At 39.2% G+C, this 14,128-nt stretch overlaps 1 protein-coding gene across 1 annotated transcript in view; it reads right to left on the reverse strand.

Moving 5' to 3' along the window:
* The window catches only part of LOC140921246 (vitellogenin-like), a 42,068-nt gene that overhangs the window by 12,274 nt on the left and 15,666 nt on the right, over window positions 1-14,128 (reverse strand). The window contains exons 11-23 of the mRNA XM_073371229.1: window positions 13,513-13,644; window positions 12,751-12,942; window positions 12,125-12,342; window positions 11,083-11,201; window positions 9,630-9,754; window positions 8,893-9,009; window positions 8,043-8,208; window positions 7,036-7,237; window positions 6,176-6,361; window positions 4,656-4,770; window positions 3,837-4,031; window positions 1,526-1,936; window positions 392-556 (exon numbers count right to left, since the gene is read on the reverse strand). Of these exons, the coding sequence (XP_073227330.1) occupies window positions 392-556; window positions 1,526-1,936; window positions 3,837-4,031; window positions 4,656-4,770; window positions 6,176-6,361; window positions 7,036-7,237; window positions 8,043-8,208; window positions 8,893-9,009; window positions 9,630-9,754; window positions 11,083-11,201; window positions 12,125-12,342; window positions 12,751-12,942; window positions 13,513-13,644 (2,343 nt within the window). The remainder of the gene's footprint in view (window positions 1-391; window positions 557-1,525; window positions 1,937-3,836; window positions 4,032-4,655; window positions 4,771-6,175; window positions 6,362-7,035; window positions 7,238-8,042; window positions 8,209-8,892; window positions 9,010-9,629; window positions 9,755-11,082; window positions 11,202-12,124; window positions 12,343-12,750; window positions 12,943-13,512; window positions 13,645-14,128) is intronic.

Below are 14,128 nucleotides of genomic sequence, written 5' to 3' on the forward strand. Positions count from 1 at the left end.
GGTTTGCCAAAACCGTCTGTACGTACGTATATCCAGCCCTTAATGATAACGAATGTGAAACGTCATACTAGCTATGAGTCCAAAGCATATACAATCTGTGTTTAACTTGATATAACAAAGGAGACTTATGTCTGATTGGCTGTTTGACTTTTTAGACAATTTTCTCTAAAAAGACAATTCTTAAAAGATCCCACAAGAGCTTCGCTTTTGGCCTTGGTGATATCTATATATTACTTACTAAATGGACCCAAAAACCTTTACTCTTCCTTGACAAGTGTCTTGGAAAATCTTATCGGTCTTTACAGGTGGCCTTACGTTCCTTCTTCAAAAACCTGATGCGATTTCTTACACTATCAAGAAAAAGCGTGTCAGGAGAACCTTAATACTCTACCTTAAACTGAATGGCCCTGGCAGGATTTTTGCCTGGCTTTAAGGAGATGTTAAAGTTTGTCGGACCACTGAATGGGAAGACAGGTGGATGAGGTACTGATGGTTGAATGTGTTCGCCACTCAGACACACCTCCATGCCAATGATTTGCTCGCCATAACAAACCTCCTGTTAAAGCAAGAATATTTAAGCGTTCCAACATTGACAGTAAAGTAGGTTGAGTTTGATCATCCGGGTGAACGTAGTCCTGAATAGGAATGTTGTTGTTGCTGTCCTATTCAGGACTACGTTCACCCGGACGATCAAACTCAACCTACTTTTGAAATGACTCCCGGCTTCAAACCTTTCACAGATTGACAGTAAAATAACTTTATTCACGATACCCGCCATCTTTGCAGGCGCCTTAGGATTGATGGGATAAAAGAAATCTCACGTGGTATTTCAGGGGGCAAACAAGTGATAAAATTTGCTAATACGAGTAATCGCGGTAAAGTTTGTTGATTCTTTCAAAACAAGACGCAGATGTTAGTCTAGCAAAATGTATAATGTTCAACTTTCGACAAGTACTGCTTGTTGCGAGGACATCTACGGTCACCACTGCATCCAGAAAAGAAACAATTATGACTTCCATTCATAATTTGCTATTATCGTCTTTGAGGTAAGAAAAAACTTCATTTTCTGTTCTCTAGAGTAAACAAACTTGACCACATTATAAATAATAATAATAATAATAATATATTTTAACAGGATAACCATTTCAGTTCTAAAAACTGCCTTCAACATGAGTCCTGTATAAAAAAAAAACTATATTCGAAACTGGGATAAAAGTATATACGAAACTGGAATAACATTATATACAATCATTAAAAAGGGAAGTCCCCGTGTAAAACCGGACCCCTGAGGTACTCCACTTACGACTGCAAAAGGACCCGAGAACTCGTTATCCAGACGAGACGAATTTGTCTCGAGCCTATCCCCTTGGACACCAACCCATGGTAAACGAAGATGGGTAGACCATGAAAAGACTGGATTACTACCCTCAAAATAAGGTATTTTGGAAGACACTATTACGAAGTCCACGCTTTAACTAAATTAAAATGAAAAACAAACTATATTAAGTCTGATAGTGCCACTTACGCTGCTATTTGTGTGATATCGTTTAACGGTAAACACAGTTTCGTCAGTCTTGTTAGGCCTCAAACAAATTTTTCCTTCCACTAGAGTGATAAAGACAAGCTTCATGTGTCGAGGATGGAACCTGTCCAGACCGCTGGGAATATCATCACTTAGATATCTCCACTTTTCTTCATATCCTGTTTCGGGTTTCATGTCTTCGATCAGGTGCTTGAATAACACCACCTCATCTGTGTTCATAGGCGCCGTGGTTTTTGTCCATTCTATTGGCGTCCTGGATTTGTCTGTAGGATGAATGAACACAACTGTGGCCAGTCGTACATGGCGGGTACCTTTCACTGGGGATATCTTGAATAGCTTTGGATAACGCCTGTCCTTCACAGTCTCAAGGCAGCCTTTGGAATCGGGTTTAACCTGAAGATTAAAAAGTAGTCAGCGAGGTTTACACTACCGAATGACGAAGAGACTGAAGGGAAAAACCTGATTTCTGATCAGTTTAATATGAAATGCCAGTACAGAAGTTGAGGAAAAGAAAAACCACGCAATCTTTAGTTCTTTCTGTCTCCGCTTTCGATCATCTCCGTTTCTGTAACGATCTAGTCGCCTTTGCATCTGCTTCCCTCACCGCTGTAAACTTAGGTTTAACACAGAAAGCCTTGGGGCTGATGTCATGGTCATCACAGCAAGTGACTGCTAAACTAATCCCCAATTATGTCCAGAAATGCATGCAATGGCGAAAATGGCGAAACTGGCGAAAAATCGCCAGCCTCTGGCGATTTGAATTGGATGCCAAAAGTGGCCCCTTGGACGCTGGCGATTTCGGCGAAAATGGCGATTTTGGCGAAATTGGCGATTTTGGCAAAAATCGGCAGAGGGCTGGCGATAATAGCGATAAACGTCCCAGACCCTTGGAGACTGGCAATTTTGGCGAAAGAAATGCATGCAATGGCGAAAAATCGCCAGCCTCTGGCGATTTGAATTGGATGCCATTTTTTTTACACTTTGGCGATTTTGGCGATTAATCGCAGTTTCCGCCATTTTTGCCAAATATGCCATTTTCGCCAAAATCGCCACTTTCCAAAGGGCCCCTTTGTCATCTCATTTGAATTTTTGTTTACAGTTTGGCGATTTCGGCGATTAATCGCAGTTTCCGCCATTTTTGCCAAATACGCCATTTTCGCCAAAATCGCCACTTTCCAAAGGGCCCCTTTGCCATCTCATTTGAATTTTTGTTTACAGTTTGGCGATTTCGGCGATTAATCGCAGTTTCCGCCATTTTTGCCAAATACGCCATTTTCGCCAAAATCGCCACTTTCCAAAGGGCCCCTTTGCCATCTCATTTGAATTTTGTTTACAGTTTGGCGATTTCGGCGATTAATCGCAGTTTCCGCCATTTTTGCCAAATACGCCATTTTCGCCAAAATCGCCACTTTCCAAAGGGCTCCTTTGCCATCTCATTTGAATTTTTGTTTACAGTTTGACGATTTTGGCGATTTAGCGCCATTTCTGCCGTTTTCGCCAAAATTGCCACTTTCCAAAGGGCCCCTTTGCCATCTCATTTGAATTTTTGTTTACAGTTTGGCGATTTCGGCGATTAATCGCAGTTTCCGCCATTTTTGCCAAATACGCCATTTTCGCCAAAATCGCCACTTTCCAAAGGGCCCCTTTGCCATCTCATTTGAATTTTTGTTCGCAGTTTGACGATTTTGGCGATTTAGCGCCAATTCTGCCATTTTCGCCAAAATCACCACTTTCCAAAGGGCCCCTTTGCCATCTCATTTGAATTATTGTTTACAGTTTGACGATTTTGGCGATTAAGTGCCATTTCTGCCATTTTCGCCAATGCGTGCATTTTTGGACATATCTCCTAATCCCAGCTGCTTCTCAAGGGAAGCAATTCAAGTCATGAAATAATAAGAGAAGGGCGATGTATATACAGCTAACACTAGCCTTCAGCAAGAGTCCCAGGCGAATATGAATGACGATTACAACACTAGCCCTGCGACCTTTACACAAATGTCATTACCCAGAAAAATTAGTGGTAAGCAGCTCATTAAGACAGACGGACGAAGAAGGCATTGTTTTATTTACAATGTTGCGGTCCCAAAAGCACCAATAACACGACCGAAATACGAACTAAGGCTAGCTTCATTCTTCAGTACTAGCAGCTCGTATGAATGAAATTCTACTTAAGGTTTTTCTTGCCTCAAAAGACAAAGTGTTTTATCTTTTCTAAACTTTAAAACGGTTGGATAAAGAATTTTAATCCTTATTCGTTTTATTTACCCACCTACAAAGAAACGGGCAATAATACCTTTACAAATCCTTTTCCGGAAACGTAAAGCTTGACAAAAGCACGGCTCCTGCCGACGAAGAAGACTTTGAAGATGGTGGGCTGATCACTTAAAATAAGTTCGCTTTGTTCATTCACTGATAAATATTTTCCACTTGCTGCTTTCAAGGTCCAGTTAGCATAGCGATGGTGACCAGGATCATGTCTCCTTCCGATCTACAATCAAAGAAAACAAATAAACGAAATACTGAAAGTTTCAATAGGTAAAAAAACCGCTTCATCCTTGCCCGATATATTACTAATGGTGTATATCTAAAATAAAGAAAGGTGTTGGTTAAGTTCCTTTTCTTCATGAAATTCTCTGTAGATGGATGCCTTTACCCGCCGAAATATCGGAAAAATTCGATTGCCTTTTCTGTCTTGTTGTAATTCTTTTTTCATGTGGGGTTGGGGGACTTAAATGATAAGACTCTGCACTTAACACGCAGCCCTCGCCTACACATTTTGGCAGCTCTCCATCAGTATATCGTCCCTGGTAGTTAAAATTTGTATAGTCAATGAAATCAAGTCGGCCGATTAAAAGCAATATAATATCGTTTTTCTCGTTCATGGCGCTTATTTTGACGAAGCGAATGTAATCCACATTTTATTATATTCAAAAATTCCAATATCAAAATTCATACTTAGCTCCGGGGCTTGGAGGGAATAAAACCAAAAAAATGTATGATTCATTATTAAGCCTCAAGACGATTTCTTTTGTTTTATTCCCCCAAGCCTTGGAGCCAAGTATGAATTTTAATATATTGGAATTGGTCTATTGAAATTTACTATGTACAGTACCTGAGCCACTTCACCGATTTCAAATCCATCTAGTTTTGTGCTTCTATACAGTGACTGCCGATCCTTTGATCCCTTTACTGGTTTGGTGTACATCAAGAATGTGAAGCCTTGCTTGCTATCGTAAAAGAGTGTGAGGTTAATATGCATGTTAATAATAGTGACTGTATGTACTATATGATTGAAAAATTGAAAAAAGAAGAAATGCAATCAACGAAGAAGTTACAGGGTTAGTGTCTGTGGAATGGGCCTTTAATCTACCGTACCAATGACTCATTTTGAAACAGAAGCAATATAGAACAAATGTAGGGGCAAGATAGAGGATTATCTATCAAACCGGAATTATAGAGTAAGTGCAAGTCCGAATAATAGATATTCAAACTGCCGAGTAACATTAATAATGTCCCCAAGGGGTCCATCTTGGGCCCAGTGCTATTTAACATTCTTATCAACGATCTCTACAGCCTTTTCCAGGCTCCAAAATTGAGTGGAAAGCAGATCGAGAAAAGTTGCGAGAAAACCGCGTGGGGGACTTAAGAGACACGGAGTAGGGCCAGAGCCCGTAAGCATTGTTTTCAATACCTCATTCCGGTTATCCACCTCCTGGTATACCCAGCGATGATAAGTCAATTGTGACAAATTACTTCAACATTTATACGTTAATTATTTGGCTTCAGGCGCGCAGAGTCAAGCAAATATGTCGAGCAAGTGAAACCCTCCTACACAGCACCATTTGACATATGCACTTGACATTTTTAGACGACAAACGGTTTTTCAGGAACTGTGGTATTTAAAAGATGCTTACAGCCTCTCACATTCTCTCTTCTCGCCATTTTTCGCTCGATCGCTAATTTTTCTTCGCTCGTCCTCACTGACCGAGAGCCTGACACAGGCTACGATTTCTTGTATTCTATCCACCACAGCACATTATGTCCACCTACGCTGATGATAAGCAAATTTCCTACGCAGATAGAGACATCACCACAGTCAAGGAACTTATTAACTTCCTTGGTGCTAATAACTGACTTCATCATAATGGAATCAAAAGAAAAAGTTACAATTCATCTTTCGAAAAATAAGGACTCCTCGGTTAACAACTGACGATTTAAGTTTGAAATCCAGGTTAGCAAAATTAATAGGAATGTTAGTCAAGAAATTGTTTTACTTCAACGAATGCGGAAACTGTTGCTTTTTGAACTAGGAGAGATATCTGTAAAGTTCACACATCGCCGCATTTGGGGTTTTTTTCGGATACGTGGCACCGGCTTTTGCAGTGAGCAAGCAGCCGTTTCTGCACTGACCCTGCCGCGCGCAAGAAGATACTTTTGGTACCCAAGGTACCTCCTGACCAGTTCACGCCTGTCTTGTCGTAATGAGTCCGAAGAGATTTGAAACAAATCGAATCTTGTTCCAAAGACTGTTGGGTTTGAATTTTACGACCTGATTGCTGTCGCAGGCATCAGGTCTGTTAGAGTTACATCATCCAAATGGTCCGTGTTAAAGAACATTCGATTATTACTTACTCTGTTGATAAAATCTGCTGTTGGTGCTGTGGTAGATCTATCTCTGTAGTGTAACTGTGATCTTTGATTTTACACTGCAGTCTGCCGGACACACCAGTTGTGACATTGACGTTAAGCTTCATCTTACTTCCTGTTTCCAATTGAGGAAGGCAGATCTTCATTTTTCCCCAGGTGGAGTGGAGAATACTGCATAGGGCAATAGTAAGCAAATATCAACAAAACACTATTTCCACTGATGTTTTATAATCAGTGAATCAATAAAAGACTACTGGAGAACAAAGCGCTTAGTCAGTGTGAGTGTGGGGCAGTGATGATAGCCGTCACATCACGCCAATAGGGAGCTTAGTTAAGCAACAACAACGACGACGGCTACGAAAATGTGACTTAAAAAGTGAATTCGCGCTGCTTTAAACTTTATCGCGCGTATTCCATCTCGTTCAATTCGTCAAATGTTGGCGAATTTTTTTGGAGAGGAGTTCTAAAGGACTGTATCAAAGTTCAAAAAAAAGAAAAAGAAAGTCGTTGTCTTGTGTTCACGTCCTCTACAAAACGTGAAATTTGGCAGTTTCACGTCGTAGTCGTACAACGACGGCAAGGAAAGGTAGAAAAAAGCGTGATGCACGTGCAAAGTTGTTGTTTTGCCAATCTAAACCTTTCTTGTTGCGGTCGTCGTCGCTGTTTCTTAAACTCCCAAATGAGACCCGGGTTCGATTCCTGACCTTAACGAGAAACAACAGTGTTGACTATCTTTTCTCCTTTCTTCTCAAAAGACAACAATTCCAAACTCTAACTCGATTCAATTTTGCGGATGTGCGACCAGTGAATCCTTATTGGAATATTCTATGTACTTAGATTCTCACCTGACGTTAATTTTGCCGTTTAGAGTCAGTTGATCAGGAAGGGGAAAGAAGAACTTGGGTTCCACTTCAGCTTTGATTGTAGTGTTCAAGCGAATGAATAATACACTTTGCAGAGTGAACTTAAGAGGAATACCCATACAAGACGGCTGAACAACCTTAATCTCCACTGGAATCATCACTTTTTTCAAATTCATTTTTTTGCCTGAAGGAAAGAACGAAATACTCTATAACAGTTCACTTTACAGTTGGTTGCTCAGTTCCCTGGCTTTAGAATAGAAGCGAGGCTGAAAGTGACCTTGTCAAGTTACAAACTTGCCTGTTTCTCACACGTAAATGATCATGTTCACGTGCTTTTTAGCATGAGAATAAAACCAGTTGCACATGACCATGAAGAGTTGTAACAAATAAAGGTGACCTCCAGCCTCACTTCTATTCAAAGGCCAGGGGCCCGTTTCTCGAAAGTCCCGATAATTAACGGGCCCGGTAGGCTTTCTCCGTTTACATTAAAGATCGAGGTTTTAATAGTTTTGCATCTAACATGATGAAACTGCCAGTTAATGAAACAAAATGGAGTAGTTTGCTAGCCAGGACCCGCGCTCGTATTCTTTATATTTCGATTTGAATATTTGATTTCGGGCCCGTAAAGTTACCGGGACTTTCGAGAAACGGGCCCCAGGACATTGAGCACACATTACTGTAAAAAGGCCCATTACAACAGACAATAACGAGGACAACTTAAAAACTTGTCAAGTTCAGTAGACTACCCAACAAACCATAAACGCCCTCTCTAGCTCGCTGTCATGTGACCTGTTTAATGAAAAATTACGGGATACAACTTGAACGATACCAGAGATGGAAAGAGACAGTGCAAGACTTAAACATATTGGCCGTCATCCTCATCAATTTCTTTTTGCTAAGCGGGGAGCAGACCAGGGCACACTGTCGACAAAATTTACTGCCCTCGCATGCCATTCACAGTGTTATTTGGTTCGCGCATAATTTGTCACCTTTCTTTAGGATGTCCTTCAGATTGTTATCAACCCTGATAACACCATCCTCGATCAATTCTTTAACATCTTCATAAGTGAAATAGTTATACATCAATTCTTTTCCCAAGACTTTGAAGTAGAATGAACCTTTAGTCTTCTCTCTTTCCAATTCCGTGATGGGTAGCTGTTTTGGAGTAGGAAAGAAAAACGTTTTTTAAGATGCTTTAGTTCATATCGTTTAGTAACGGTGACTTCTCAAAGTCATTAATAGTTCATAAAGAAAATACAAAGGAAATTAATGTTTAATAAGTGTTTGGAAATCCGATGCAAGACTGCTCATTTTTGCATCCTTAATTTCTCCTTCTAAAATCCTTTTGTTTGAGAAGTAATATCGAGCATTCGACACGAGATGAAACACTGCGTCTCATGCTTGATATATTACATGACAGATATAGTTATGGTAACAACCTACCCTTGTGGTTGCCAATGAAACGAAGGGGACTAATTAATCAAAAAATGCGATAACTACACCGAGTGAATTAGTTTGTTACGGATGAAATAACCTCTTCCTCGACCAAAAGACGAGAAACTTAGCAAGAGCAGGGCAATCCCCACAGCAAAGCAACTTTTCTACTGCGAATAAGCAGATCATTTTCTGTAAGCAGCTTTCTGCAAGTCACGTAATAATCTTTAGACAATGTCCGCGAAAAAGTTGTTTGAATGACCATATTTATTATGCAGAAAGCTAAACTAAGAATGGAAGCTCTTCCTCACATCTTTGAGCGTCATCATTCACCTAAACTCTCTTCATGACAGTTTAGGTATGGAAAAATTGCTTGAATTTTTATAAAAGAGCGCTTTAAGTTACCATTTTCTTTATTTCGCGGATCTCCTTGTCAAATAATTTGTTCTTTCCGCTGTAATGTCCTTTCGGTCCAACCAAACGCTTGACAAGTTCTTGAATCCCTTCACCTCTCACACCAGTCTTGCAATGAAAATAAGAGCAATAAATGTTCGTTTCCCCCGCTCCTGTTATTCCAATCGTGTGAAGGATAACACGAGAGTTATGCAGACGTTGGTTTTGAGACCAAAGCAACTTTGAATAGGGGGTGGGCAGGGTTCTTACTTTTTCTCTTTAGAGACGATGGTAGTATGCGCAAAAGTTAGGAAATAGATGGAACTCTCTCAACAGTTTTGCCCGAGGTTTGTGCTCTAAGCGGCTTTTAATTTGTGGTACTACAGCTGTTTTTATTATTATTTTTTTTTTTTTTTTGGGGTGGGGGGGGGGCGGGGGGGCTTCTTTTCCCTTGGCCAGTCAAGATGAGTCAACGCGGTTTGACACTGTTTCTTTGACTGATACATTCAGATGTAATCAAATAATTAAGTGCCTAAGATTCCTGCTAGTCATTACAACTAAGTCAAAAGTTGCTTTAGAGAATATGAAATAGATCACCTGCTCTTATTTCTGTAAAACACCTAACAAAAAACGATCGAATAAAGTGAAGATTATTTCAGAAATTTTTTTTCCGCGAATGGTCCTTTATGCACCAAAATTGACGCAAGAATGTTGATGAACCTAACAATCAACACTTAATTGTAAATTACCTCAAACAAATTAAGTGATTTTCCAAGGATGTGTAGATTGACTTTAGAGTTAATGGCACGTGGAATAAAGCTTGATGGCGTAGAAACCATTTGGAAATCAAAACTACCACCCAGCTGAAGAGGCTCTAAAAAGGATGTATGATAAAATAAAATTAGTTTATTGTAGTCATTTTGCTTTTAGGTTTTCCTCTAGGTGATAAAACATTGCCAGTCTATAATTTGAACGAATTAGTGAAAACTTTATTTAAGTGTCTATGTTTTTAGCTATAAGCTAATGGGTGGCACTGTAAAATAATAAGTTAAATGCCAGATACAAATCACTAAAAAATAAAAATAAAAATTGCGTGTAGATTATATAATACAAAATTTTTTTAAAAGCCTAAAAACGTCTAAATATTTAAAAGAGTTGAAAGGCCAATTTTCCTAATGTTCCTCTTAAACGAGTTCAGAGTTACTATGTAATCATTCTTTAAGAGGCTATGTCACAGCAGTCCGGTTCATTTTGTTTAATTTTGCCAATTACTGGCCCTCAATTGCTATGGAACTTAAAGTAAGCAAAGAAATTACACATAAATGACATTATCAGAGATCTGAGACAAACAGATATGTCTCCTGAGCATTATTTTTGAAGTTTCAAAAACCCTAATTTCAGTCCGTTTCAATCTTCTTCAGTTTTGCCCATCCATGGCATCTGTTGTTTCTGTTATGTTATTTTAACCTTCCTTTAAAGTTTTAAGCGGTTATTTTATGTTTCTCTTAATTTAACAGGCATTTCGTAATTTCCTAATTTGGCTGAATTTCGTGACACAGCTACTTTAATGAGAGGTCCCATATATTTTGTTGAATTCCTACCAAATCTAACAGTTTCGAATCTTGGTAGTTCGAAGTCACTTTTCCGTAAGTTATACTGAGTGTTCTTTATAATGAATAAGTCAGAAATATTCACGGGTACGAGACTGTGCTTAACTTTAAACATCAACGTGGCAATGTCTTGTAGACGCCGATTGTACAACGTCGGTAGTTTGGCGCGGTCTAGGGGTTCTTGATAGGACGCTGATCTGGTTTTGTACATCGCTCTTAGCGCTCACTCGTGAATCCGCTCGAGCTTTCTCCGACCCGATGCATTACAAAAGTGCCAGACTAGATAACAGTAGGTTAGATGGAGCAGAATTGAAAACTTGTAAAGTGATAATTTAGCCGCACTAGGACCGCTACACTTTTTCAGTTTTTCATCGATTTGAACTCCTAAAAGCTTTATTTCCCCCATTCTCAACATTTCCCCATTCCCAACATTTCTCGGGTTGATTGTAAGAAGCTGAAACTTTTCTGGGTTGGCATAGTGAATATTACTGCCATAGAAAGGATATGGGTTTTGTTTTCTTGTAGATCCAAGAAATCTCTTTGCTGGTGGACTGGAATATTTAAAAAATTTCATTCTCTCTGCTCTCCTCACCGGAATATTCTCCCAAGTGCAGCCATTTTGAAGAGTGGAAATCAATCTTGCCAACTCGAAACCTCTGAAGAGCAAACCTTGTTCGGAGCATCTTGAGAGCAAACCTCGCCGTTTTAGCCCTAAAATTGTTCCACAAAGTTAGAGACAGGACATGCAATTTGCTTTTCGAAACGCACATTAATACATCTTGATCCAAGATTAAACATCTTTCCTTCAAATCACCAACAGACATCCACAGTAAAAACCCGCATAAAAGAACACGTGTTTTCGGGGTTCAGGCTGATTTTCTTCTTACATATCGGGTGTTTTCTGCAAAATCAGCCTGAAAATGTTCTTAAGGTGTTCTTAAAATTGTTTCAAAATTAAATACTGCATTGACTACCAACAGATGAAATCACTGTGCAAGCACAAAATTTCAGTTATAGTTAATGGATGGAACTAACCTTAACAGCTTGAATCAAGGCAATAATATTACATTGGGGGAGGGGTAGCAGTTCTGGTGATAAAAAACTCGACACTCAGCAAAAGTCAAGCAGCCCCGCCCCACCCCCTCTTTCCAGGCTGAACATATATAGTGCTTTTTTGACCAAATTTCAGCCTGAGTGTCCTTAATCCACTTGTTCTTTCATGCGGTTTTTTACTGTTTTGGTTATTTAGACACAATCCTCCTGACCAAGTATAACAAGAGAGAATATCTACTTAACTATTTTTTAAGACAAAAAAAACGACCAAGATCAACATTTCGTTTTGATGCGAGAGTTCAGTGCATACTTCCAAACACATTATGTACACGTGTATTTATTTTTATTTTGTAAACTGTAACAGTTTATCCAACTATGTTATTGACTTCCTCTACGTTAGGTAAGTATTTCAACTAATGACACGAATTTTCCACCTTCTGTTCACGTCCCTTCCTACTTAATTCTAAATAAAATGAACGGGTTACGTTTTTTAACAAAAACCTTAATTTATTTCACAGTATGACAATTTCTCATGAGGGATTGCTTTTTTACATCCATGGCAGCCTAGGAAACAAACTTACATCTTTTCGTCACAAGGATATCTGGACTTAGTCATTCCCCTGATGTAAGAAACCACGAATGATCGCACCTGGTTGGTGCGTTCATAATAAAGATGTTTGACAATCATGTTGAATACCGCTGGACCGGGCTTGGTATCGCAAATAACAACAAAACATGCCATGCGCAGTTCACCATCGGTGTCTACTTGACGGAATATCTGTAGCAGCACTGGCAATACCTGTAGTAAGATAGTGGACTGACACAATTAAAACCTGTCAAGTGAACTTACAATACCATCCATAGCAAAGTACACAAGTCATGTAACTAAGTTGTTAGAGCACCTACAGCAAAAAACCGATAGAACGGAAACCATTGCAGCCTGACATCATTCCTTCTCAAATATCTCTATACAAATACATACAACTACATAAATTGCGTACATAACTGCGAAGATCATTGCCTCTTTTAAAACCTATCTTAGATGGTAATAATGTCATGTGAAGTGGGTGTCATAGGAGATAATGAATTCCCCTTAAAATGGAAATTTTTGCTTTGAGTGGAAACTTTTTTTCACTTTTGCTCTTTATTCAACTCCCCAAGGTTATAAAGAGACGAAAAAAAAAGTTTTGGAAAGAGGGTGACCAACCTTTTGTGGTATTTGTGGTGCTATTCTTCTCAAGGCATACACTGCTGACAACCGCAACTCAAGCTTGTTGTTGTTATCCCGGATGATATCCAGAAGAGGCTGGTCAAGAGTTTTGTGACCAAAATTACCCATGGTCTTGACAATGATGATCTTCTCCTGGTAATCAGCAATCCGCAAACGATTCTTTAGCTCCTGTAAGCAAACAAAATTACAGACTAGCGACAGCTTGTTTGCATTATAACGTCGATAAATAAAAACGTTTGGACCTCCACTATTTGCTAATATTTGAGTCAACCCACAATTCTATCAATCATCAATGTATTGAAAATATTGAAGTGAACTTAGTCACTAGTTAAATAAGAAAGCTCGCTGATTTCATTAACCTCGAAGCAACCAATAATTAATGAGGGTCCCAGGTAGATTTTAAACATCCGGGATTTGCCATATTTGGACGTCGGGATGTGGGATTTTAGTCGGGATACGCGATTTGGCGATTTTCATAGTACGCGGGATTCGGGAAATGTTATTTACAAGAACTAATTTACGGTAAGGGAACTCTGCAGCTACATATTTTCTAAAATGTTGAAAATATCCCCTCATTTTGACTTGACAGAAAATGCGGCGTTTCCTCCGACCTGTCCCCCTTTTTATAATCCACTATTTACCAGTGGTTCTCTTTAGAAGAGTGGATGTAAATTTTTTTAGGCGAGAAGAAAAGGACGCTGAGGACTCTAGCATTATAAGAACAACAGTTAAACTTACAAGTGCTATGTCATGAAGCAATTTTGGGCTTTTGGCGATTTTGCTGTGTTCAAACAACAGGGCACCCAGGGTCAAGTAGCATGTCTTCTTCAGAGTTTCGTTTTCTTGTACATCAGAATGAAAACAAACATTCTTGAAAACAAAAGCACACAAATTTATGAGATTAGTTCTATTGTGAACATAACTTTCAACCAACATTTTTTAATAACAGGCCATCAATATATTATTTCCCTCTTTATGACTAGCTGCCAGTTAATGACTGCTGAATGAGTTCAAGGTCAATAAAATCATGCTTAACTGACAGAAAACCAATTTTATTGCAGCTTAACTTATTCACCCCTAAAAAATTTGGGAAAACAATGCAATTAGAGGCTTTAGTCAGCTATTTCCTGGTTACTGTATGGCCAACACTTCATTCTAGGCCTACATCACTCTCCTGTGTTTTGTTACAGTCCTTGATGCTAAATTGCTGCTTCAAGGCTCTTTTTTCCCAGGGCTTTTTGACTGAATTGCATGTGTTTGGGTAAAGTTGGCGATATCTCTTTCTCTTTCTTTTCTGCACAAATTAGGTGTTAACATTCTCTATGACCGTTCGAGCTGATGATATCACATATGA

This window comes from Porites lutea, chromosome 12 (assembly GCF_958299795.1).
Source record: "Porites lutea chromosome 12, jaPorLute2.1, whole genome shotgun sequence".
In the NCBI taxonomy this organism is placed as follows: Eukaryota; Metazoa; Cnidaria; class Anthozoa; order Scleractinia; family Poritidae; genus Porites; species Porites lutea.